Source organism: Thrips palmi, unplaced genomic scaffold, assembly GCF_012932325.1.
Source record: "Thrips palmi isolate BJ-2018 unplaced genomic scaffold, TpBJ-2018v1 HiC_scaffold_5, whole genome shotgun sequence".
Classification (NCBI taxonomy): domain Eukaryota; kingdom Metazoa; phylum Arthropoda; class Insecta; order Thysanoptera; family Thripidae; genus Thrips; species Thrips palmi.
Window position 1 is genome coordinate 18,297,487 of NW_023144632.1, and position 24,097 is coordinate 18,321,583.

Here is a 24,097-nt window from a genome sequence, read left to right on the forward strand (position 1 = left end):
ACAAAGTTTACACGAGTGATTCAGGTGGCAAAAACGCCTGTAAGTAGGCAACATGGGAGGCAAAAACGCCAGAAATCTTGCACATTCTTGCACATTCACACAATCATTGTACACAGAATTTGACAGTGGGTCACCCCACTCGTGGTTTGCAGTGCGGTGGACCGCCCTTCGCCTTCGGCCCTGGCGCGGTATGGACTCGTGCTGCCGGAGACGGCCTTCCGAGTGGCGTGGTCCTTGGCCACGCCCAGGACGCCCTGCAGACCGATTCCGAGAGTCGCTTTCGTCGCTCCGTCTCCCCTGTCGCTGCGAGAGAGAGAGAGAGAGGGCGACGACGCTCGGAGTCAGTGGCTACAGGACGGCCGGAATGCGTTGGGGGCGTCCCTTTCGGCCCTTTTTTGCGTTCGGGGTCACTGCGTCACCGCGTCACCGCGGCCGCCATTAAGGCCGACGGCAGGCCGCGGCTACAATGGCCAGCAAGCGCCTTTGTACTGCCCACGGCACTGGGAAACCAAGTGTGGACAGCGCCGCTCTTGGAATGCGGAGGTGCGGAGTTTGCGGTGCGCCCACTTGGAAGTGCAGAGTTTGCAGTCTCCACACAAGAGTTGTCCACGTTTGCACCACCAAGGGTCCCGTTCAAGGGGGTAACGACTTCGGGAATCCGGCTGACAGCAAATTTGTAATCCGTAATCCGGATAACCCGATATTTTGAGGTAATCCGGTGTAATCCGGGAAATTTGTGAGGTAATCCGGGGTAATCCTGCTAAATCCAAAGGTAATCCAGGATTTTTTTGTTGTAATCCGGAGGTAATTTGGAGGTAATCCTGGGTAATCCGTAATCCGGCTGACACGAAATTTACCAGTCGCTACCCCCTCGGTCCCGTGAGCTACTCCGCACTTAAGGTGTGGAGACTGCAAACTCCACACGTCCAAGAGAGGAGGATTGGATTACTCCTCAAGAAAGTGTACAGTTGTCCAACCTTGGCTTCGCAGTCGAGTTCGGAGTGCACTCTGCTGGCGACTGCTGCGAGCGGCCCGCTAGACTTACAGTGCCGTGTCCATGGCGCTGGGGAACATCCTTCCCTCCTCGGCCAACAGTCAGGGCGCTATCGGCTCGAGATAAAAGACTGGTCGGCCGCCCTGCCGTGGCTCCGCCGAGCCGCCCCACCCCTCCGAGTAATTTATTCCGCCTCACCTGTCAGCGCCTTGCAGCTTCCAGCAGACTGATTCCGAGAGTCGTCTTCGTCGCTCAGTCTCTCTCTCACTCTTAGGGCGTCCCGCATAGGAGCGAGAGAGACGGAGCGACGAGAAGGACTTTCGGAGTCAGTCTGCAGCCTTGCCTCCAGCCCTCCAGTCCGGGACAGTATCGTCCCCATCATAAATAAAGCGCGTTTTGTCTCGCACCAGTCATCAGTTTTGGCTCACTTCACTCTAAATGTTTTACAATCAAATTTGAGCTCTGATACAGTGCGCAAGAATAAGGGAATAACATTAAAGGAAATTCTTATACAAAAGAAACCATTTTTTTCATTGGAAGGTAGATAAGAAAAACCTGCATAAGTCCAAGAAAGAACTATGAACTACGTTCTATAATTAGGTTTACGCCCTTTCATATCATGGAGAATTTGCGTCAGACATTGAGAATGTGACTGCAAACGTGCCCAAGTTACACATGCTTAAAGTTTCGTACTATTGCCCAAGCCTCTTTCATTCTCAGTGCTGGCGCGCTAGCATTATAACTTTTTGTTTATCTTTTCTCTTTTTCGTCATAAAAAGTTTGGTGCCGCGAGCGGCGCGTGTCGAACGCGTGATAGCAAATCGATTTGCGAGGCGGCAGGCGCGAGAAAAAAGGAAGATCAAGCGTCACGGCCACACGTACTGTACAGGCGCGCGCACACACAGACACACCTAAAACGAACACACACTCTTTGCTCACACGTACCAACACCTACGCCCATCTCTCTCTCTCTCTCTCTCTCTCTCTCTCTCTCTCTCTCTCTCTCTCTCTCTCTCTCTCTCTCTCTCTCTCTCTCTCTCTCTCTCTCTCTCTCTCTCTCGCTTTCTCTCGCTCTCTCTCGCTCTCTCGTTCTCTCTCTCTCTCTCTCTCTCTCTCTCTTTCTCTCGCTCTCTCTCGCTCTCTCTCGCTCTCTCTCGCTCTCTCGTTCTCTCTCTCTCTCTCTCTCACTCTCTCTCTCTCTCTCTCTCTCTCTCTCACACACACACACACTCACACTACTCACTCACACGTGCGCAGAGCCACGCGAAATACTCGCCCCCAACAACACTGCGTTCGACACGAGTTTGTCGGCCGATGCACGACGTTTCCATTAACTCGGCGAGTCACTCCCAGCGAGGCAGCCAGGCAGGCAGGCCGGGCATTCCCTGCCCAAAACGTCGGCCGGCGTTGTTGCCAATCCGCTGGCGCGCCGCGAAGCGGCCCCCCACCTGCCCGCGCCACGCCACGCCTTGCCAAGCCACACCACGCCATGCCACGCCATGCAACGCCATGCCACGGCACACCACGCCATGCAACGCCGTGCCACACCACGCCATGCTACGCCATGCCACGCCACGCCGTGCCGTGCCACGCCACGCCATGCCACACCATGCCACGCCGTGCCACGCCACGCCCCATCAATATTTGACGAACGACCTGGGCCGACGCCTTAAGTCCTTCAAACACCAAGTTTGCGCTGTCGCCGCCGTCTAGCCGCCCTGCCTGCGAATACATATCTCGCGCTGCAGACTGACTCCGAGAGAGTCCCTGTCGTCGCCCTGTCTCTCTCGCACCTGTACGGGACGCCCCGTGAGTGGGAGAGAGACAGAGCGAAGACTCTCGGAATGCTGCCGGCACCACCGCGGGAGGGAGCGGGTGACAGGAACGCAGCTGTAGTACGGAGGGGAGGGATGAAAGAACGGGGAGGAGGGGGAGGAGGCGGGAGTTCATTGAAAAATGACAAACTGCCTCACCTCTGCGCGCAAACTTCCCGCTGCCGCTCTTCTGCACACTGGATCGTCGTGTACTTCTGGCTATGGCTATGGACTTTTTCCATAGCTACTGACAGATTCGTACTACTACATACTATGTTAGCTTGTGTACATAACTTAGGCAGGGATCCTTACCTCGAAAGGGCATCATAACTTACGAATTCTTCTTTTCCACTCTCGTGTAAATTTTGTCAGAATATCAGGTACATGTCTGAAATCCTGATCCAAATTCGTGCACCTGCAGAGTGTCAGAATATGTTTTCGGCTTTCGGAGGTACGCGAATTTTGATCAGCTTTTCAGACACGTTTCTGACATTCTGTCCTGATTTACACGAGTGGCAGCTTCTCGAATTTGTGTTTGGTAGTACTTGGAACACAGTCCATGCCCTTTAACCCTCATCGAATATTGTCTTACGTAACGAAAGCAGTGTTAGTAAAACGTTAACTTAGCATAACATTGCTCTCTTCTTTCGGGTGGCCCCCGACGAGGGCAACTAACATCAGTAATTCTCTTTACCTATCAAAAGAAGCCGATTTGTAATCCACTAACGGTTCCGCCCCTTTTTGCGTCTCCTAGGGAGAGAGAGATTGGGGGGGAGGGAGAGAGAGAGACGGACAGACAGACAGACAGACTGCACACACGTTCTCCGCGACAGCTAGAGAAGAGAAAGTGGGAAAACGTCGGCAGCGCCGACGCCGCAGAGGCCGAAGTGACGTCTGTCCAAAATAACCTCGTACGACAAAGTCACGTCTGGAATTTATCATGAGCGACGCGACAAATCAAGAGGGGAGGGCGATGGCTGGATGGCCGATGGATGGCCGCTGGATGGCCGCTGGATGGCCGGCTGGCCGGATTGGAGGCGAGGCGACACGCCGCGACACGCCGCGCCAAAACGGGGGCCGGACTTATCCGGACCCAATGCCTTCCTGAGTCGCCCTCCCCGTGACCTGTGCGCGTGATGGCGGCAGAGAGAGAGAGAGAGAGAGAGATAAAGAGAGAGAGAGAGAGAGAGAGAGAGAGAGAGAGAGAGAGAGAGAGAGAGAGAGAGAGAGAGAGAGAGAGAGAGAGAGAGAGAGAGAGAACCGAGGGCTTGATGAACACGTACTGATTCACTCTCCGCACCAACGTCTGCTTGTTTTCATTTGCAGGATGTTTACAGCACTGGAGAGAAATGCGGGGAAACGAGCGCGAATACACTTTTAATTTCTGGGCGGGCCGGACCGGACCGGAGTGGCCCGAAGGGATTCCCGATAGTTACCAGTGTCCGTCCCTAGGTCTTCAGACACTGTGAAACCAAGTGTGGGAAACTCTACTTTGGAAATGCGGAGGTGAGGAATTTGCAGTCCCCGCACTTGGAAGTGTGGAGTTCTACACGTTTGCACCGTGGCCCGCGATAGGGGCTCTGTTGGGATGGAGACGTTTCTGGGCGGGGCGCGGCGCCAGACTCTGTGAGAGAGGGAGGGGGGGATTGGAAGATTTATTTCTCGATACACATCATGGGTCCTCCAATGGCCATCGGCCCAAAAACAACCATGTCAAATATCCTTTGGCAATCGTTTGCAAATACTAGCCAACAGGAGACTGGAACAGCAGCATGCTATATTCAGTTAAGGATTTTCTGTTTTCACTCCCGGGGTGAGTGTGGATTCTAGAGGCGTAGATCCACGCCTCTTCGGGTGTGAAAACGCGCGCTCACGCCGGAGGTAGCGGGGTCGACGGAGGACACGAGAACGTTCTCTCGCGAACTGAGTCTACAGTAGCCGATGCCAAGAAAATGGACAAAACCGTTTCTGGAATCCGAAAGTTTTTTTCTTTAACTCAAACGGGGTTGGAGGCTGGGACCTTAACTTAACTCGATTTTTCGACCCTTTGAAGGAATCTTGTGATAAATAACCTCACGGAGTACTGCTTATGTGCTAAAGAACGAATCCTTAGCACTGATTTGGGAGAAAATGCTCAGGATATTTAAATATCTCCAGTTATAAGCTCCTGCTGGCGTCGTCTGCTGGTCTCAGTTCGTGAATTTGCCATACTTTCGTTCCGCCATATTTCGCGTATTGCACGGGCCCTATTGTGACAGGACGACGGTGACATGAATGTCTTCTACAGGTTTTATCCGGACTGCACACAGTCAGGCGCAGTGGTAGGGGATACTATTTTACACTAGTCGCACCGTTTCTTTCATTATGCAGACTCGGGAAACTGTTGAACGGGAAAAACCCGCTCTACTCCGATCATTGACATAACCTGTTGCTTGACGCTTGTTTACATTTTGGTTTCAGTGACAAGACTGCATGTCGTTCGTGAGCTGTATTTCGTCTGCTTCCCCACTTTTAAAATGTCCAGCCCAGTCAGTGAAGAGAGGGGAGATGCATCTCCCAGGCCATCAATAGCGGTCAATTTGGATCATGGTGTAGCAGACCATCAATTGGATCCGGAAGATGGGTCAGTACTATTTAGTTTGATAGCTGCACTCCTATCTGTTCCATGTGTTTTCTGAATCAGTAGTCAAAATTACACTTTGGGAAAGTATCATTAGTGACCTTTTAATCTTGACATGAAGAGAAGCCAAACTACTGAGTCACCGTGATGTTTTGAATTTCAACTGGGTGACATGTGTTTCTCTCTACATCGTACATCTTTATTCTCTCAACAGTTTTTTGGATATTGATTTGGGCAATGGTCCTCTACCTCAGCAGCTGCCAAGGATACATGCCCGTTCAAGAGCTCCATACATTCCCCAAGAAGGACTGGTACGCTATCAAGCAGCCCTCAGAAGCTTGATTCCTGTCAGAAGAAACACTGCGTGCGTGTTAACACTGTGGAATATCTCTTTCTACTTCATTTGAAACAGACTACGTTTTAATTTAATGGTACTGGTTGTTTCATTCATTCAAAGCAAGAAGACTGAAATCGGGGTGGACCAGGCTGGTTTGTTTTCCTTCATACTGAGCACCTGGCTGTCACGTCTAATGTATAAGGCCTATCGGAAGGGTCTTGTACTTGAGGACATTCCCCGAGGCTCTCCTCTTGAATCATGTGACCACAATGTGCAGAGGTAAATTCACTTCTTAGCCTTGTTCCAAGGCTAAATCTATAATTCTATTAAATTTGTCTTTGTTTCAGGTTGGAAATGCTTTGGCAAGAAGAATTACGGAATAAAGGACCTAGCAGCGCATCTTTCTCCTGTGCAGTTTGGCGATTTATTAGAACCCGCTTTATTGCTGACTGCCTGGTCTTTGCAGCAGTGTGCATTTTAGGTTTTCTTACTCCCGTTCGTATTTTTAAAAACATCTTGTCTTATTTTAGTATTATTTACTGACATCAGCCTTATCAACATTATTTTTTGATTTCACTATTTATTTATTTTTTAGATGGTCTTTATGCGGAAGCTCTTGGAATTTGCCCAAGACCCTGATGCCGATATTCTAACTGGTTTAATGTGGGCTTTTCTCCTGATGTCATGTGAAGTATTCAGAATTCTGAGTTTCTCATGGAGGTGGTCTATAGCATATAGGTAAGTTGTAACTTCTTTCCCTTCCTTCAACTGTGTGTAAAATTTTCATTCTGTATTACAATTAATCTTTTTTCTCAGAACGGGTACCAGATTACGTGCAGCCTGTCTTGGGATGATGTATAGGAAAATTGTTCGATTGAATAATTTTGAAGAAAAGTCAATGGGTCAGGTAGGCTGTCACTGCCAACTCCAAGTATGGCTTTCAGTTGATATGGCCTTAGGCCATGATTTCACATTCTTTGCCTTTCAGTATTTCTAGTATTTCATTTTCTTGCAGCTGATAAATGTATTTGCAAACGATTGCCAAAGGATATTTGACATGGTTGTTTTTGGGCCGATGGCCATTGGAGGACCCATGATGCTGGTTAGTGGCATTACTTATGTACTTTGTGTCCTGGGACCTTGGGCCCTACTTGGTGTATTGGTATTTGTGGCATTTTATCCTGTTCAGGTAAGCTGTCTCTGAATTATTGTAGAGTGGTTCAGGTCTGCCTGAAATAGTTTTCATTTTAGTTCTTGTACCATTTTTTTTTCAGTACTTAACTTCTCGCATGGCAGGCTTGTTAAAAGCAATTGCTATTCGTGCCTCTGACAAAAGAATCAGTATTATGACTGAGATCCTCACTCATATGAAAACTATTAAAATGAATGCCTGGGAGGACTGGTTTGAAGACCAAATTCGTGGTCTGTATCATGGAATATTTTAATCCCTTCTGTTCTTTGAGTACTGTATTATTTGTGACCTTGATTTATTGTATGATTTAGGTGTGAGAGCCCAAGAACAAACATACACAAAAAGGATTTCATATCTGTTAAGTCTAGGAACGTCATTGGCTCCAACAGTTCCTATAATTTCTGCTATTGTAGCTTTTGTTGCCTATGTGGCGTCGGGTAACTCATTGACTGCTGCACAGGTAAATCATAAATTTTAATAAGCCGGTGTTTCTCAGTTTTACAAACTATTTATTAAAACAAAACTTAGTTGTTTTTCATTGTTTTGTTCTTTGCACATTTAAGATGTTTAAAGATTTGATGCAAATTTTAAAAATTGGGTGCAAGTTCAGTTGTCAATGCTTACTGTTGAACATATACAGGCCTTGCCTGTGAACATTTTCCTGTCCAAGAATGCTTAACTTGCCCTAACCAATTTTAGAGAACCTTTGTGCACCTAATTTAAAGAGTGCATTCAGAGAATTAAGGTAGACTAAATTGTAGAGTTTTGAAAAGCCCCCTATTAATCTTTTGTTAAAAAAATGTGTACACAAAAATTTGAGCATAACTCCTGAGTACTTAAGTCGAATGAAACAATGAAATAATCAAATTCCTCATTACAGGCCTTTTCTGTACAAGCTGTATTTTATCATTCAATACGAAGTTCATTGCGGCATACTCAGTTTGCCATTACAGCCTATTTTGAAGCCAGGATTGGATTGAACAGACTGCAGGTTTTTGTCATTTATTCTTTAAATTTTTTATTGTACTCAACTTGTTTATTAAAATCATTATCAGCTCATATTTGAACTCAATAGACACTAAGTATTGGAAATGGGTTTTTGAATGGCAAGGGATTGCATGAGGTTAAAATTATCTTAAATAATGTGTACATACGGTAGTGTCCCAACATAACTTGCACTCTCCAAGAGCTGTGATGCCTAATGCAATGCAACATGTTGCTTGGTGCACTCACAATCTTAATTTACTTCAAATGCTGTAAGGGATTTTCTCTCTTCTTTTCAGGGTACTTTTTGAAAACTGAATATAATTTTGTCATCTTATTAAGCACTACTACATAATTCTGTAAGAGAAATTAATCTGTGAACTATGTTATGTGTTCTTGAATTTTGCATGACTGTCTTCTATTATTACTTTCTACCATAGAGGATGCAGTTAAAAGCAATTAAAAGCTTTATTAGTGCTTGCATTTCTAACTTAAGCATTTTGCTTGGATCTAGTCAGTTTATTTAAGGCTGTGCATTTCTTCCACAGTAATGTGCCTTAAATGAGTTTGTGTTGGGTAAAACACACTTGCATTATCGAAAGAATCAGAACAACCATCATTAAATCCTAGCTCTTTATGTTTTCAGGCGTTTCCCTTTGTAACCTTCTTGGTTTCACCAGCGAGACACCTCTTAAGTTTTACTCTGCTTGGGTTTAAAAAGTCAATTGAGGCTGGTGTAGGTTTCAAAAGAATCAAGGTGAATTCTGACTTGTAGTTTGAATTGTTATGGTCGGAACAGCCAGCCATGTTTGGATGTTGCTTTTGTTTACTGCTCTTAATGGTAGGGTATCTTTACAAAGAAAGAAAGTGAGGTGGGATAGGGTATTGAGTTAATTCTTTATACCTATAATTCCGTCCCGAAAATTGTGACTGACAAGGATAATTATTTCTTCCATTATCCTTGTAATAACACAAACTCCCAATCATTTCCTTGGGCTCATCTCATAAGGCATGTTTATGTTGCTTTAAAAAGCTATCAGTATCTTATTATTTTCTGTAACCTTTATACAGTATAGATTGCACTGTCAGCAGTCTTCTTTTTCCTAACTCAGTCGTGGTCTTTGCCGCTCGCAAGAGTGTTGGCTCTGCTAGTGCATGCTGGTGCAGCATGGTTTTTTACCCTCTTGAAGGAGCATTTTTGTTTCTTCATGCTTTTGGTTGTTTAGAAGGATGCTTGCTTAACATTATTATTATCAATTTATTATTATCACTGTATCAAATATAAATGGTCAATCTTTGCATTCATTCGATTGTAGGAGTGTCTTCTTGTGGAGGAAGTCCAACCTAGGATCCATCGACCTATTGATAGGGCTCAATCAGTATCTATTGGGGGAGCCACCTTCACTTGGAGCGACACCTGGAGCCCTTCAACTCACCAAAAACCAAGGAAAAAACAGAAAAAAATACCTGAAAACAAATGCCAAAAATCTGAGTAAGAGCTTTTGACTGTCATGCTCTAAAGAAACTCGTGCATTTTGTAGATGTACCTTCCTAGTTTCTTCTTGTTTTCTTTGCAGTCTTGAGGGAGATTGTGAGGAGAAAGAAAAGTTAAATGAAGATGCAAATCAGTTGCATGGGTTCAAACCTGTGCTATATGAGATAAACTTTTGTGCTCCCAAGGTATGGAAATCTCCTGAAGTACATTTCTGCACTTGCTCCAGCATTCCTGTAATGTTTTATTTCTTTTAGGGCTACTTAGTGGGTGTATGTGGCACAGTGGGTTCAGGGAAGACTTCTCTATTACTGTCGATCATGGGTCAAATGCGACTTCTGAATGGTCAGCTGGCTCGAGATGGGTCTTGTGCCTTTGTTAGTCAACAAGCATGGATAACAAATGGAACACTTCGAGATAACATTTTGTTTGGAGAGACATTTGCTAGCACACGGTAAGCTATTTTCACTTGGCTACCATTATTCGTGCTCCTCCCTCCTCCCTTGTTATTATCTCCAATTTTTATTAAAAAAAGAGTCCAATAATGTTCATTTTATTTTCAGGTACTACACTGTCATTAATAGCTGTGCACTGAATGAAGACATAAATCAGCTCCCAGGAGGTGATTTAACGGAAATAGGAGAAAGAGGCGTTAATTTGTCTGGAGGTCAGAAACAACGTGTAGCATTAGCCAGAGCACTCTATGCCAACAGGTTTTTAATTTTTAATTTTTTAAACAATCGTTTCTTTTCTTTTTGGAATTCTTGCCCTTTTATGGTTTTGTGATGTTTCAGAGATATTTACTTACTGGATGATCCACTTAGTGCAGTTGACGTTAATGTTGGTTCCCATATCTTTGAAAGTTACGTCCAGAGAGAACTCCGAAATAAGACTGTTGTCTTGGTCACCCATCAAATTCAATACCTCAGCCATTGTGATCAAATATACCTCATGAAAGAGGGCCGCATTCTAGAGAAAGGAACACATGAGGAATTGCTGAAGATGGGTAGGGAGTATGCCACAATGGTCAATCAAACTCAGTGCTCATCTCCTGAGGAAACACCACATTCAACAAATAACAGTCAAATTAATAGATATGTGAAGAAAAAAGAAGCATCAGAACAATTGAAAAACAATGACTATAAAAGCACCCTTGTGAAGCCAGTTGAAGATACTTTAATTGTCAACGAGCCATCCAATACCAGCAGTTTGAAAACTGACACTTTCTGCAGATATATATCTGCTGTGGGAGGGTATGTCATGACAACGTTGGTGTTTCTAACCATACTGATAAATGCTGGCAGCACAGCATTTAGTTCATGGTGGCTGGCAACATGGATTAAGGCTGGTGGAGGTGTAAGTACTCTTTTTTTCCATTCACAGTTTTAAGGCTTGCAAGTAACTAGTTCTGTTATCTCTCTCTCTCTCTCTTTTTTTTTGTGAGGAACAGAACATTACTATTGAGGTGAATAACAGAACAATTACCAGTACAAACTTGGGTGACAACCCTGACTATGAATTTTACCTCAGTATTTATGCATCGTGTATTGGGCTAATTCTTCTGACATGTGCTTTAAGATGTTTTGTTTTCACAAAGGTATTTATATTTATTATTATTATTATTATTATTATTATTATTATTATTATTATTATTATTATTATTATTATTATTATTATTATTGCCTTAATCTGGTAGCCTCTCCTGTGGCTCTTGTTTCTCAACTTTTCTTTTCTGTTTAAAGGCAACCATAAGAGCATCTTTTGTACTTCACAATGATCTGTTTCAAAAAGTATTGCGCAGCCCAATGCTCTTCTTTGAGACAAATCCCATTGGAAGAATGCAGAATGTTTTCTCTAAAGATTTGGATGAAGGTTTGTTATCTAGTAAAATGCTTGCCCCATTTCTTTGCAGCAGTTTTTGTGCTCATTAATTCATACGTATTTCACACATCTTTTTCATTGCAGTTGACTCTAGATTACCGTCAACACTGGAAAATATTATAAGTAGTTTTTATGCCTTGGCCTTTGCATTCTTGTTCATTTGTATTGTCTTCCCATGGTTCTTCATTGCTTTCATTCCTCTTGGCATCATTTATTATTTTGGAAGCAGGATATTCAGGTAATGTTCTTATTTTGTTTTTGTGTGTCTCTGTCTCTTTATTTTCTTTTTTATGGAACAATATGGTAATTGTTCATCCATTACCATGTCCCCAATTTGACCAAACTTTTATGTCTGATACTATGCTTTAAAAATTTAAAGTATTGAAATTAAAGTTAACTTCATTATATGTCCTTACTTTTCACCTTCAGGAAAGGAATACGAGACCTTAAGCGACTTGAAAACACCAGTCGAGCTCCTGTGTTTAGCAACCTGGTAGAAACTGTCCAGGGCATAAATACTATTCATGCTTTTGGAAAAGAATCAGAATATACTCAAAGGTAAGCATGTGACCATTTAAGAAATGTAATGTTGAATATTCATGTAATGAACTAGCAGTGTATCTGAATCTACTTTTCATTTTTAGATTTTTCCAATTATTGGATGAAAATATTACCTGCAATTACATGTGCAATGTGGGAACGAGATGGCTAGCTGTGCGATTAGATCTGCTTGCAGGTATGTATTACTTGAATCAGACCTAAGTTTGTAGAATTGCTTTACTAAGTTGTTAACTAAATTTTTAAAAATTATTTCCAGTTTTTATTGTGAGTATCACAGCATCCCTTGTTGTTGGGCTCCATGGAATTGTAGTTCCTGCAATGGCAGGTCTTGCACTGTCGTACTCTTGGCAGATCTGCGGAGTCTTGCAGTATGCAACCAGGCTCCTTTCTGAAGGAGAAGTACGTTTTATATCAGTGGAGCGAATTTTAGCCTACACGGACACAACTTTTAATGAAGAGAAAGGATCAAGCTGCAAGATACCACCCTCATGGCCCAATGAGGGTCGCATTCATTTTCAAAATGTTAGCATGAGCTATCACAAAAATTTGCCTAATTGTCTACACAATGTTAATTTCAGTATCAAGCCAGGAGAAAAAATAGGTTGGTGCCAAAACTCAATGAATCAATATGCTAAAGACATCTGTCACATACCATGATGTTTCAACTTTATGCAGGTATTGTGGGTCGCACGGGGTCTGGTAAAAGCTCTCTTACTGCTGCATTATTTCGCCTCATTGAACCAAATAGTGGACACATCAAGCTGGATGGTATGGACATTTCCAATGTTCCCTTGTCCATCTTGAGAGTGAAGATTTCCATCATACCTCAGGAACCTGTTCTCTTTTCTGGAACTATACGGTATTCTTTGAGCCTCCACAATCTTTGCTTAAAATGTTGGCTCATCTACACAAATTACTTCATAACTCTTTGCATATTTCCTATTGTAGATCCAATCTTGACCCTCAAAGTAAATGTACTGATGAAGAGCTGTGGGATGCCTTGGCAGAGACTAAACTATCAGAAAAAATTGGTACTATGCCTCTCAAATTAGAAACTGAGCTCGGCTCTGGATCCATTGGACTGTCTGTGGGAGAAAGCCAGCTTTTATGTCTAGCAAGAGCCCTCTTAAGAAATTCAAAGGTATTAATCTTGGATGAAGCAACTGCTTCAATTGATCCTGAAGTTGAAGCTGCAGTGCAAACTTCTATTGAGGAAGCCTTTAAGAACTGTACCGTTATTATGATTGCACATCGCCTCATAACTGTCACGAATTGTGATCGAATACTAGTCATGAGTGAAGGCAGGGTAAGTAAGGCTTTAGTTGTTTTCCTTTTGAATCATTTTTCTGTCTGATTCATTTCTTAATATTATTTTTCCTGATTCTCTACTCACACAGGTTGTTGAATTTGATGAACCCAACAAATTATTGGCAGACCCAAGTTCATTATTTGCGAAGATGAAAGCATCCTCAGAGGCCTAATGGAGACATGTTTAAATGTTCATTGTTCATTTGACAAATTTCCAACTTATTTTACTTGTAAGTTCTGCATGCAGTCTAAGGTGGCACTAGCTGGTGCCAGATTGAGTCTATAAGAACAATTTTCACTATGTAAGGAATATAAATGATAGAAGCTTTTTTATTTTCACATTAAATCTGTTTTATTTATGTAAAATTTTAATAATTTTAAATAAAGTCTGTTGATGGGAACTGTTATTCTAAGAAGTAAATTTGAGAACCTAGGTAATGGGGATCACTGAAACTCATCCCAAGTTTTCATGCGTTGATACATAGTGAAGCTATTGCTTGTATGTTGTTCTCCTCTTGTTCGACAAGGTGGATCCCTTGGAATATGATATTCTTCTGAAAACGTTGGAGTGAAAAATTGAGAAAGATGAGGCTCTTTATCTTTCACCCTTGCTCTGTATTTACTGGCTGGTCGAGATGAACTAGATTCAATAAGATCAGTATCCGAAACATTTAAAGCTACCAAGTCGTGATACAAATGCTCTTCATACAAAAAGTTAACTTGCTGCAGCACCTGAAAAAGAATGAATCATCATCATATCAGGGATTTTATCTAGTTTGCAGAAACGGTAAATGGACAAAGCAAGACAACGCACTTTTCCTTCATCCACCAACTTGGCACACTGGGTGCTCGATGGTTTGGCTTTGGCCGCCTGTTTCATTTCCTTCACTAGTCGAAGAGCCGAATTGAGACATGGTGCAGACAAGTTGGTTTTGTACAAGCCACAACATGAAGCACCCTTGGGAGATTCCTTCTTTTTGGGCTCTTGAACAGGAACATCTGACTTGTAGATGGTGGGGTAAACTGTCAGTTCTGTGTTCCTAACCAAAGTCTTGCGGGGCTCGCCTTTCGGAAACTTGCTTCTCAATCCTTTCCCTTGTCGCGATTCAGCTCCGAGAGGCCCTGCCTTGGCACTTTGATGGAAAAGCACTCCTGGCTTCGGATTGTTATAAGCCTCAGACATTGCAACGCAACGGTTCGCCCCTTTTTCACCACCAAAATGACATTGTTTACACTCCTTCCATTCGATTCTATTCCATTCAACGCGCCACAAGCTGGGAAGCGCGAGCGTGGGAAGCAGATCCGAGATCCGATGGCAGCGCCCCTGGTGGCCGAGTGGGAGAGACTAGGACAGACTGCAGGCCGCGCACGAAGGGAAGCCTACCCACACGGCGCTTCGCCGCACGAGAGTCGTTTCGCCGCCTCGCCCTGTCTCTGTCGCACGCATGCGGCTGTGCGGAGTGAGAGGGAGAAAGAGCGACAAACCGCTCCCCTGAATCGCTCGGCTGGACGGCCCACTTCTCGGCAGGGAGGCGAGCATTCAATTTTCCTCTATTTGGATAATGTTTTAAGCTACCGAAACCGCAATTAAACAAGGAACATAGCTAAAACATGTTCGAATTCGAAAATTTGAAGAAAGAGTTCGTTGCTGCACGCCCGCAGAGAGCCACCTGTCAAGCCGTCTTTGTGCACTTTGCGAGGCCGGCATCTGCACTGCCAAAACAGGCTGCGCCGACAATAAGAAAATGAACATGGAGGACGATGCAACTGAAGTGAACAGAGGAAAATGTTGCCATGTTCCAGTGAGGGTGAGGGCACACTGTGCTGTCTTCCATTGCACCGCGGCCATAATTCTTTGTACATGTATTAATAATGTCTACAGAAATAAAAGACTATTTTGAAGTTGTTTTAATATTCACAATGTATTTCTTTCTCACAATAAATTATTTAAAAAGTAAATGCTTTAGAGGATTAAACTCATTACATTTGTACAATAGTTGTTTTTTTTTATATTGGGTATGAAATTCATTTACATTAATTCATTTTTCATTTACATTCAGAAACCTCCCCTCCCCTTAGTGAAATAAAGTTTTACAAGAAAGGCAGCCTCAGTTGCCATATGTAACATGCCATAAGACATGTTTCAGCTCAACGCAAGGAAACTATGCAGTTGATGATACAGCGAGCTTCTTCAAATGTTCCATGAATACTTGCAAACTCACATCATCGGTAAGAACTGGAGCGCCACTCTCCTGCAAAAAAAAAATATTGCAATGATGTTAGGTACATTATCAGTTTAAGTGATTCCCCAGGCAACCAATCCCCATGCAAGTCAATAACACCTGAGTTAAAATCCACTCTAAGATTGAAAAGAAAAGTGACGGAAAAACAATAGTTGGCGATCTTGATAGAGTCTTATCTAAATAAAAGAACAGTGCTCCCACAGAAGACACCTACACTGATAATACTGAGGGGACAAAACCAAAACATTGAAAGATTATAAGAAGAATGAGATCTCACAAGTGGCAAGGAAACGGGAAGGCTGCTCAGTGAAAAATATGCAAACCAATTTCTTCAATGTACCAAACGATGCCACCCTCAGCTTTATAAAGACAAGATTTGTGAAGCAGTGCTAGCACAACAAATAAACGTACAAAAGCATCTGACACACACACTTCAGTAATGGGTCACTCCTCAAAGCTAAATGATGCAGATACAACACTCTCACAGAAAGCACTCTGTTGCCCTGGGACATTTAGACCACTTCAACCAAATGGTAAGTTGATAATGACATGCCTACTCAGAGACCTCAAAGCCACATTTAGGGCTCTTCTGCCAAGACATGTCTGATGTCTGTCATATTGGTGACATTTAAGCTGAAGATGGAGGGGGGAAATGGCCCCTATCTCCAGTCCTTCCAAGTTTGTTGGATTTCTGAATTTCATTTCACTTTGCCCCTTACTTGAATGAGCCTTGCCAAAACACGAGTAAAATACTGAGAATGAGACAGATGTCAACAGCAAGCCAGCGTGTTATGTGAAATAGAAATAGCAGAAAAGACAAGACTGGTGATTAAGATGATGAAGATGATACACATGAAGTCGTAAATATACAGACAACAGCAAGGAAAAGTCCTCCAGAGATGCACAGGAATGTTAGAATCGACCAGATAAATGAAAAAGAGTGGTAAATGAGATTCCAGCCACCCCCTTACTGCATTCAATCAAAACAAAGTAACTAATTGATGGAAAATAAAATAAAATACCCCAGAGCTTGCAGGCACCATCTGTTTACCAAAACAAAAAAAAAGGAAAGGAAAAAAGTTGCATTAGTAATGAAAACCAAAGGGCATTCCTTTACAACCAAATCAGAATCTGCTAAAAAAAAAAAAAAAAAAAAAAAAAAAAAAAAAAAAAAAAAGGTAAAAGAAAACATGTAACTTGAATTGGTTCAATCCAGGTCAGACTAACCTCAGAGTTCCAACCCTAACCAAAATATAAACAAACATGCATTGTTTCTAAATATCTATCTAACCCATCAAAATGTACTAAAACATATCAAGTGCAACTAAAAGAACTTCTACAACTGGTAGCTTAGTTAAAATTTAAAATGTAACTTACCCCTCCATATGCATACATATTGTTGTGTGTTTGAGAGGGATTGACTTTGGAAAGCAGGAAACGGGCCTGAAACACAGTTAAATAAATTTATGTTAAGGAGGAGGAGTGAGGAGTAATATAGGATATTACCATAATGAATTGTAGCTGTACCTGAGAGCCTCCTTGTTCAGTATCAATATAGCGAGGCATGGGGAAGCGAGTTTGCAGAATTTCCTGTGCATCGTCAACAGGTGCTTGCAGTAGTTGGCGGAAGTTTTCATACTCAGGTAGATCCTGGTATCCTTGAGAGCGCCACTGTGCGATAGTCTATGAGTAGAATGTTAAACAATCAACATTTTATCAGTAATGAATAATATAATAAAGTAACTGTAAAACTTTTCTTATGAACTAGTTGAGCACACTTACTTCACCATGGAAAATCAAAATTTGGAAGAATGTGTCCATGAGTAGAATTCTGTCAGGTTGAATACTGCTCGTATCCAAAAGGACTGGTTCAGGAGGACCATTGAAACTATAGCTATACAAAATAGGCTGAATCATAATCAATGACTGACACAAGTCTTCTCTCATGAGCATGTGCCTGGAAGGGAAAAAAGAATTAGGAATTAGGCACTGGCAAGTAATGCTTGAAAATATATTTAGAGTGTCCTGTACCTGTAGAAAGATGTTTCATCTGGACTGTTATTGAACACTTGCAAGAACTGGGAGCGACGCAAGTGGTACATAAATTGAGGGTACAAACTGAAGTTTTCCGAGAGGCGGAAACTGTTGGGATCATCTTTGTTGTACTCCCCGAATTTCTGGCACTATATAGAATATGAAAAGAGTACAAAGTTGAACAATCAAAACAGATAAGTCAATATACACAATAATTCATTTAACTTTTAGATTGATTTTTAATATTTGCACTCACCAGCCTGATAAGCATTCGGTCAACCCATCGCAGAACATCTGGACCGTCATCAGTTTCAGCACGATAAACAACCATACGAGACATTTGAACAGCAGCTGCCTCCTGATCAAACCCAGCACTGATGTGATGCAAATTACCAGATGCATCAGCCCAGCTGTAAGCAAGTAGATATTGAGTTTACATTTCAGCCTACTGCTGGACAGCTTTAAAGAAAGAAAATAATATGTAATGAGACCTACTTGCGAGCAATTGTAGTGACTCGAATACGTCTTTGACCACTTGAATGTTGGTATTGAGTGATAAATTGAATACAACCTCGACCACCCTGGGGAATAGGAGCTGCATGCTGAAAGGAAATTATATGAGTAAGAATTAATGCATTCCACTACATTGCATGAGTATCTCAAGATATTTCTGATAACAAATAAAATAACCTGATTAACAACTTCAAAGAAAAAGGCACATGTTGTGCTTGGGCTGAGAGTGCAGAACTTCCACTGACATGTTCCACCCATTCCCACTTCTGTTTCCGAGACACAAGGACCCTTCACATTTAAGGGAACACAAGAACCAATTGCTCCAGACACTAAAAATATTGAGAAGAAAAAAATATATAACAAATCCACATTTACAGTAAAGAAAAATGTAAATCATGGCCTATAAATTGTTTTTCAAAATGAGAAGGTACTTGCCTTTCAACTCCCTTGAAGATTTGATCTCTAAAGTACCATTGAAAGCCATTTTCAATTCCTGTTTCTGATCACGGGCAAAGACCCTCTGGAATGTTTGCTTGAATAGGGATGAATTGAAAGAGTCACCCATAACCATGTGACCTCTACATTAAAAAAAAAAAAAAGAAAAAAGTGGTATTTAGTACAGCACAGCTGGGTATGATAAATCATAAGGGAAATCAGAAGAAACATACCCAGTTGAATTGCAGCACTGCTTCATTTCAAGTAGGCCAGTCTGATCTAATGCGCAAGAGTAAATATCAATAGCATGGCCATTGTTAGCTGCACGCACAGCTAGAGCTTCATAATGCTTAATAGCCTTCTTCATATATTTTGCAGCATCTTTATGAATATCGTGGTGGGAACGAATAGGTTCGCGCAGATCATCATTGACAACTTGACCTGGTCCTTGAGAGCAGGCACCACCAACAAACATCATGATGCGGCCTCCTGTGTTGGGGTACATGCACTGCAGATACAGAGTAAATACATTAATGACAATGAAAAAGGCCTACATTCAAACATTAACCTGACTTGTGAGGATTTTGAAACAATCTCAAAATTTTACACTCAAAAAGCTCAAGCACTGGAAAATCATGCATTTTGAGGAATGCAATAAGACATTGTTCAAATCAAGCCTTTCAATAATGATACATCTTCTTCATTATATGTATGATCCAAAAGCATTAGTTCTCGAATGCCAACACCTATCTGCATGTTATGAGAAACACATGTTTTTAACTCTACAAAAATATTACCCTGGCTGGTACATCTTTGAAATGAGGGCCTAGCCCTAAAGTTGCCTAACAGGAATACCATCTTTTATCAAAAAGTGAATCAAGGACAGTGGACCAGGATTGCAAAAATATAGAATATGACTAACCTCTAGCAAGCCTACAGCAATGGAAAGAGCCACTCCAGTTGACCGCAAAGGACGTTTTCCAGGTGCAACAGGCCACGGATCCCGCTGAAGTTCACCCAGTAAGTCGGTCAGGCTCATGTCGCATTTATGAACTGGCTGAAGGAACCTGCAAATGATTGCAATGGACTTCAGTCATTTTTCCTGACTTTGCTGAAGGAGGAAGCAAGACACTTGACACATACCGGTTGCTTGGCAGAGGCTGCTGGGATCCAGGAGCGCGTTGCTGCTGCTGCTGCTGCTGTTGTTGCGGACCTGAATATTTGCCGATGCCAAGCATGTCTTGAATCTGCTTGGCAGTCAGGTCTTTAGTGCCACGAAAGACATAGCTTTTAGAGCAGCCTTCACAACCAAGTTCATGTACTTGAACCATTTTACCAAAAGTGATGAGACCTATTAAGGCATTGGGTGGCACCAATGATAGTGACATCTGGAGAGAGTCTTTCAAAGCCCCTAATTCTTCATCATCTACACAAGTGTCCACAACTAGGAGGAATATAGGGGGCAATGACTGGGCCCTTGTTATTGTGTACTCAATGGTTGAAAACATTGGAATGAGCTCGGCGGGCTGGTGTTGTTCTGAAATCGCTCCATATTGTGGAGGGAAAGGATTTCTCTGAAAGCAAAAGTTGCAGACCCACAACTTTGCCCGATAATCCACTTGACAGATGGGATTTAAGATGGCTCGGCACGTTGTGCGAGTGCAAAGAACAGGGTCATACTGGATGGGTGGAAGGTCTGGCCTCTCTCTGATGGGCTGATACAGACAGCCAAGGGGGACCACCAGTCTCGTTGCTTCCACGCGACTTGATGGCCACACATTCCAAGTAAAGCGGACTCCATCTCGCTCTTCATTTTGTTGAATAAATTCTTCGTAGGTTGCCATACTGCAAAACAGAAGGGTGAAACAGATATTAGAGATCATGCTAACACGCTGAGAAGTATAATAAGTAAGGTGGAAGAGATGCCTTGTAACTGAGATGAGATATGAGAATAACCATTTGTGAGCATTTTCAAAGTAATTCATACATTGCTCTAAGACCCGTCTGTACATTAAGTTATTTGGAGGGGGAGGTTAAGTACCACGTACTTTAGTGAAAACTGCTCGATAGACAACAACTTATTGAGATTAGAAAAAACACATCCGAAATCAAAGAAGTACATTTTCTTTAAATATATTATAGGTACATCGTAAAAACAGCTGGAAGCCAGTCTAAACAATTCATCACGGACGAGAGGTGGGTTTGAAGCTTGCACCGAAACTTGCCTTTACGATAACAATAAAACGAGGGGAGAAAATCTGCCACGTTCAATCTATCTCAACAGGTTTTGACAGTCTTCTTGTTAAATTAATTGTAAAGAATCAGGTATGAAAGTAAATTAAGAAACAAATAGTTGTCAAAGGGGGAGTTTGACAGACGTCTGCTGGCCTCTTCCAACTCGCATTTCTCACAAAGTAAGAAGTTCACAGTGCTAAATGTATACTCACATAATTTTTCAAGTTAGTACGACTCAGAGAGAAATTCCAAAACAGAGAATGAGAGAGGATAAGTCCTCTGGAACGAAAAATTACTTGTCACAACATAGTCACATCACCACATCCACGTCACCCGTGTAACCGTGATGCGTACACATTCACGTTCAGATTGACTGAAGTGCAGCCAACGTGGTGAAGCAAAATGAGAAAGGCCTACATGCCCAAGGGGCAGGCCAAAAAATTATTAACGGATGTCCCCCCCCCCCCCAAAATGAGAAAGCAGCACCTGGGAGAGTTAGTTGGACCCGAAGAGACTCCAAGTAACTCCAAGCAGACTGTCACTGTTTCATTTCCGGCGTTTCTGTGGTTATTTTGAACCATTGAACCATGGAGTCACCGTCACCGGTGAAGGTTTGGGATAGAACAGACTGGTATTGTTATTTTGTGCGTCATACTTAAATAAATTTGTGTTGTATGTTCTACTGAGAATGAATTGGTATCTCTCGCTAACTTTCTAATGGATACCGAAAATTATTCTTTGCCTGCCTGACTTTAATTTTGATTTAAGCAAGATAAAACAGACTTTTGAATAGGATAAAAAGAAACATTTACAAAAGTAGCTAGTTCAAATCCAAGAGAGCGAAATCATCCAAATATTATAGAATGTAGTGGTTTAAGAGGGAAGGACCATTATGAAGGGTAGTATGAAAGTTCAAATTGGTTCTATCATTTGACAGTGAGTTCTTCCTGGTTTTCTAACGAATGCATAGGAGTTTGCATCTCCTTGTGCTTCAGCATGCTATAGTGCAAAAATTAGTATAAGGCCGTGGAATATAGCTCAAATTATGAGTTGAAGAATTACATACATGTCAATACTAATAATGAATTTGTCACAAATTCAATCACAAATAAAAAGACTGAAAGCAGAAACTGCAATCCTCCTGTGCTTTGTTTAATTTATTAACAGCCTTCAGTTCATTCTATAGAAATGATGTCTTATAACTTAAGGACGAATATCCAATTGAAAATAAGATAAGATATAAATATACATATAAATTTACTTGCTAAACACTTATTGTCCGGAATACATTGAAACCATTCTGAGCTGTACTGATAATAGAAGATGTGATTTGAGGATGCCAGTGGAGTTCTTTGATATCTCTCTGTCCTTGATGAATGAATAGAAGTTGAGGTGGAAGTTCCTGTAACGATTCCAATTGAATGTTAGAAAGCTTGACCATTAAGCAACAGCGGACGGAAGAAAAATGATATTAGAAGAGTTGGTGATTATATCAAGAGATGTTATACCTGAATGTCTTCCTCATTGGCTGTATCAGAATCTTTTTCTACAGATAGGTCCCAAAGTGCTATCTGGTTGTCAGCTCCTCCAGATGCAAACACACTGGGCTCAGTGGGGTGCCATTCTACAGTAGTCACCGGCTGGGTATGATGCTTGAATGTTGCAACAGAAGCACCAGCCTTTGGACAACAAATGGAAATTTAATAATTGATTAAAACACTAAAGCAAAACGATGTAAAATGAAATATTAAAACAATGTTTGCACCTTAAATTGACGCAAATCCCAAATGTGGAGGAAGCCATCATCTCCACCTGAGATAATGAATGGTTCTTTCTTATTCCAGCTGATAACATTAACATCTGACAAATGAGCTCCAGCTACGGTAAGCTGATTTGCTTTGTTGGGGGCTGCTCTCGTATCCCAAATGCGAATGCTGCAAAGGCAAAATTGTACCAGTCAAACAAGGAAATTGGCTAATGCTGAGATAGAGCACAGGCAGCTCTCGGATAGAATACCTCTTGTCAACCGAGCATGAAGCCAGAACATGGGGTTCGTTAGGAGACCACTGCAAATCCTCAACCGAATCTGTGTGTCCCATAAGTGGACGCTGGTCCACCTTCCAAGAAGAGAGGTTGTCATCAGGAGTCCAAACATGAATATGTTTTGTACAGTCACCAGTAGCCAGAACACCTGAATCAGGGGTATGTGTTTGGAACAAAATATTTACCACTTGACATTAAAAAAAGTCTTCAACCACAAGGCAATGAAGGCATCACATACCTGGCATAGTCGGACTCCAATCAATGCCATAACCTTCAGTTTGATGGCCAGTGAAGATAAACTCGGGGGAAACTGAGTTTGCCATCTTACCATATCCTTCTCTCTTGACTTTTTTCGGCAACTGTTTGTTCAGCTCAACATCACGAATTGGTTTGTTGAGGTTCCAAATTGAGACACGTGCTAGTTCAGACCAAGATGCAGCAAGAACAGTCCCATTAATTTCCATACTCTGGAAGAAAAGGTTCCATTCACGAGTCAGATGCACCACTATTATCAGCAAGAAAGAGTAAACAGAGAGGTGAGCATTACCAACACGTCATACTAACCCTGACTCTGTTCACACAACCCAAATGTTTCAATATTGAGAAATGCATAATAGGCTTCTTGCTTTCACTGACTTCATCGTTGTCTTCATCTTCAGATTCATCGTCCTCGTCACTAGAGTCATCATCTTTAATTTGGGTTTTCACCAAATTGGACATCTGAAAAGGCAAAAAATTATTAGAACTCAATGATCAAAGATTGACAGGAATTAAAAAGGTAAGGAAAAAGATAGTCCACAAATAGAGTAGCATTATCTCAGCGTAGCACAAACCTTTATCACTAAAAGGCAGTTGTCGCCTTTCTTCGGGGACTGTGTGCCACCAACAATGTATGCAGTGTGAGGGAACGCCTCTCTGTTGTCACCTAAATTGTCCTTGATGATGTCAAAACTAAGACATGGTGATCCTGGAAATGTTTCATACAAATCAAGGAATCAGCTCCAGTTAACACTAACCAAGAGCAGCAGTCACTGCAGGCACCAGGTAAGCACAACAGAGGCTAGCTGTGTGAAAAGATGAAGAAAAATGTCGTAAAACTAAAGAAAAAGTCCTTACCCGCTTTGCACTCATGCCTCATGAGGTAAACCGAGTCATCGCATTCCAAAACTTCTCCCTCGTTCAGCGGCTTTCCAGGCAGGTACACTTTTCTCGCAGTCTTCTCCGCTGGCGTACCGTCCTCCACCATCTCCTCGTCATTTTCCACTTCCATTTGCTCGTCTTCCATTTTCATGCAATGTACTAGCCTGTTAGAGGCAAAGATCAAGTACAAAAATATAAAAACACGGAGTGGACACACAAAACACGTGTGCGACTAGACAACACACTCAAATCCCAACCGCAATGTTACATG

General features: G+C 42.2%; 4 protein-coding genes across 8 annotated transcripts; 1 reads left to right on the forward strand and 3 right to left on the reverse strand.

Annotated features, from left to right (window-relative positions):
* The first annotated feature begins 4,994 nt into the window (after positions 1-4,994).
* Positions 4,995-13,590, forward strand: LOC117651071 (multidrug resistance-associated protein 5-like). Of its 3 annotated transcripts, none has more exons than XM_034394802.1 (25): positions 4,995-5,129; positions 5,269-5,431; positions 5,643-5,792; positions 5,886-6,044; positions 6,113-6,260; positions 6,361-6,503; positions 6,582-6,672; positions 6,781-6,954; positions 7,040-7,187; positions 7,269-7,417; positions 7,838-7,948; positions 9,258-9,433; positions 9,519-9,621; positions 9,691-9,887; positions 9,997-10,146; positions 10,228-10,789; positions 10,884-11,030; positions 11,176-11,305; positions 11,399-11,552; positions 11,744-11,872; positions 11,959-12,050; positions 12,132-12,476; positions 12,551-12,734; positions 12,824-13,181; positions 13,273-13,590. In XM_034394802.1, exons 2-25 carry the CDS (start codon positions 5,325-5,327, stop codon positions 13,354-13,356), a joined length of 4,191 nt encoding a protein of 1,396 aa, XP_034250693.1. In that variant the 5' UTR covers positions 4,995-5,129; positions 5,269-5,324; the 3' UTR covers positions 13,357-13,590. The 3 variants fall into 3 exon arrangements, with proteins under 3 accessions (XP_034250693.1, XP_034250694.1, XP_034250695.1); XM_034394803.1 differs by lacking the exon at positions 7,838-7,948 and adding an exon at positions 8,588-8,698; XM_034394804.1 differs by lacking the exon at positions 7,838-7,948.
* LOC117651232 lies at positions 13,487-15,323 on the reverse strand. The gene is made up of 3 exons (XM_034395049.1): positions 15,279-15,323; positions 13,998-14,528; positions 13,487-13,915 (listed from the first exon to the last, which is right to left on the reverse strand). The coding sequence occupies exons 1-3, from the start codon at positions 15,321-15,323 to the stop codon at positions 13,628-13,630; spliced, it is 864 nt and encodes a 287-aa protein (XP_034250940.1). The 3' UTR covers positions 13,487-13,627.
* LOC117651076 (protein transport protein Sec23A) lies at positions 15,069-21,032 on the reverse strand. 3 transcript variants are annotated; one of them, XM_034394816.1, is made up of 14 exons: positions 20,856-21,032; positions 19,552-20,253; positions 19,331-19,475; positions 18,642-18,916; positions 18,409-18,551; positions 18,151-18,302; positions 17,956-18,062; positions 17,717-17,870; positions 17,458-17,609; positions 17,209-17,383; positions 16,954-17,109; positions 16,804-16,869; positions 16,449-16,469; positions 15,069-15,435 (listed from the first exon to the last, which is right to left on the reverse strand). In XM_034394816.1, the coding sequence occupies exons 2-14, from the start codon at positions 20,250-20,252 to the stop codon at positions 15,346-15,348; spliced, it is 2,337 nt and encodes a 778-aa protein (XP_034250707.1). In that variant the 5' UTR covers position 20,253; positions 20,856-21,032; the 3' UTR covers positions 15,069-15,345. The 3 variants fall into 3 exon arrangements, with proteins under 3 accessions (XP_034250707.1, XP_034250708.1, XP_034250709.1); XM_034394817.1 differs by lacking the exon at positions 20,856-21,032 and adding an exon at positions 20,634-20,782; XM_034394818.1 differs by lacking the exon at positions 16,449-16,469 and having other exon boundaries at positions 20,856-21,031.
* A 749-nt stretch (positions 21,033-21,781) lies between these two features.
* LOC117651087 (glutamate-rich WD repeat-containing protein 1) lies at positions 21,782-24,097 on the reverse strand. Its single transcript, XM_034394832.1, has 8 exons — positions 23,803-24,097; positions 23,520-23,653; positions 23,251-23,406; positions 22,925-23,153; positions 22,660-22,834; positions 22,409-22,577; positions 22,152-22,322; positions 21,782-22,045 (listed from the first exon to the last, which is right to left on the reverse strand). Exons 1-8 carry the CDS (start codon positions 23,975-23,977, stop codon positions 21,908-21,910), a joined length of 1,347 nt encoding a protein of 448 aa, XP_034250723.1. The 5' UTR covers positions 23,978-24,097; the 3' UTR covers positions 21,782-21,907.

What these genes read in the sequence shown, in the direction of transcription:
- LOC117651071 (XM_034394802.1), top strand. Translation starts at nt 5,325, where the DNA reads ATGTCCAGCCCAGTCAGTGAAGAGAGGGGAGATGCATCTCCCAGGCCA. An exon ending in TTGGATTGAACAGACTGCAG is followed by an intron (nt 7,949 to 9,257) that starts GTTTTTGTCATT and finishes ATTCGATTGTAG; the next exon opens with GAGTGTCTTCTTGTGGAGGA. An exon ending in CTCTTTTCTGGAACTATACG is followed by an intron (nt 12,735 to 12,823) that starts GTATTCTTTGAG and finishes TTCCTATTGTAG; the next exon opens with ATCCAATCTTGACCCTCAAA.
- LOC117651232 (XM_034395049.1), bottom strand. Translation starts at nt 15,323, where the DNA reads ATGTCTTATGGCATGTTACATATGGCAACTGAGGCTGCCTTTCTT. An exon ending in CAACTGAGGCTGCCTTTCTT is followed by an intron (nt 14,529 to 15,278) that starts GTAAAACTTTAT and finishes AGTCTGTCCTAG; the next exon opens with TCTCTCCCACTCGGCCACCA. An exon ending in AGTTGGTGGATGAAGGAAAA is followed by an intron (nt 13,916 to 13,997) that starts GTGCGTTGTCTT and finishes ATTCTTTTTCAG; the next exon opens with GTGCTGCAGCAAGTTAACTT.
- LOC117651076 (XM_034394816.1), bottom strand. Translation starts at nt 20,252, where the DNA reads ATGGCAACCTACGAAGAATTTATTCAACAAAATGAAGAGCGAGATGGA. An exon ending in TTGCTGTAGGCTTGCTAGAG is followed by an intron (nt 18,917 to 19,330) that starts GTTAGTCATATT and finishes CTGTATCTGCAG; the next exon opens with TGCATGTACCCCAACACAGG. An exon ending in ATATGTATGCATATGGAGGG is followed by an intron (nt 16,470 to 16,803) that starts GTAAGTTACATT and finishes TTTGGTAAACAG; the next exon opens with ATGGTGCCTGCAAGCTCTGG.
- LOC117651087 (XM_034394832.1), bottom strand. Translation starts at nt 23,977, where the DNA reads ATGAAAATGGAAGACGAGCAAATGGAAGTGGAAAATGACGAGGAGATG. An exon ending in GAGGCATGAGTGCAAAGCGG is followed by an intron (nt 23,654 to 23,802) that starts GTAAGGACTTTT and finishes AAACATTTCCAG; the next exon opens with GATCACCATGTCTTAGTTTT. An exon ending in CCAATGAGGAAGACATTCAG is followed by an intron (nt 22,046 to 22,151) that starts GTATAACATCTC and finishes GAATCGTTACAG; the next exon opens with GAACTTCCACCTCAACTTCT.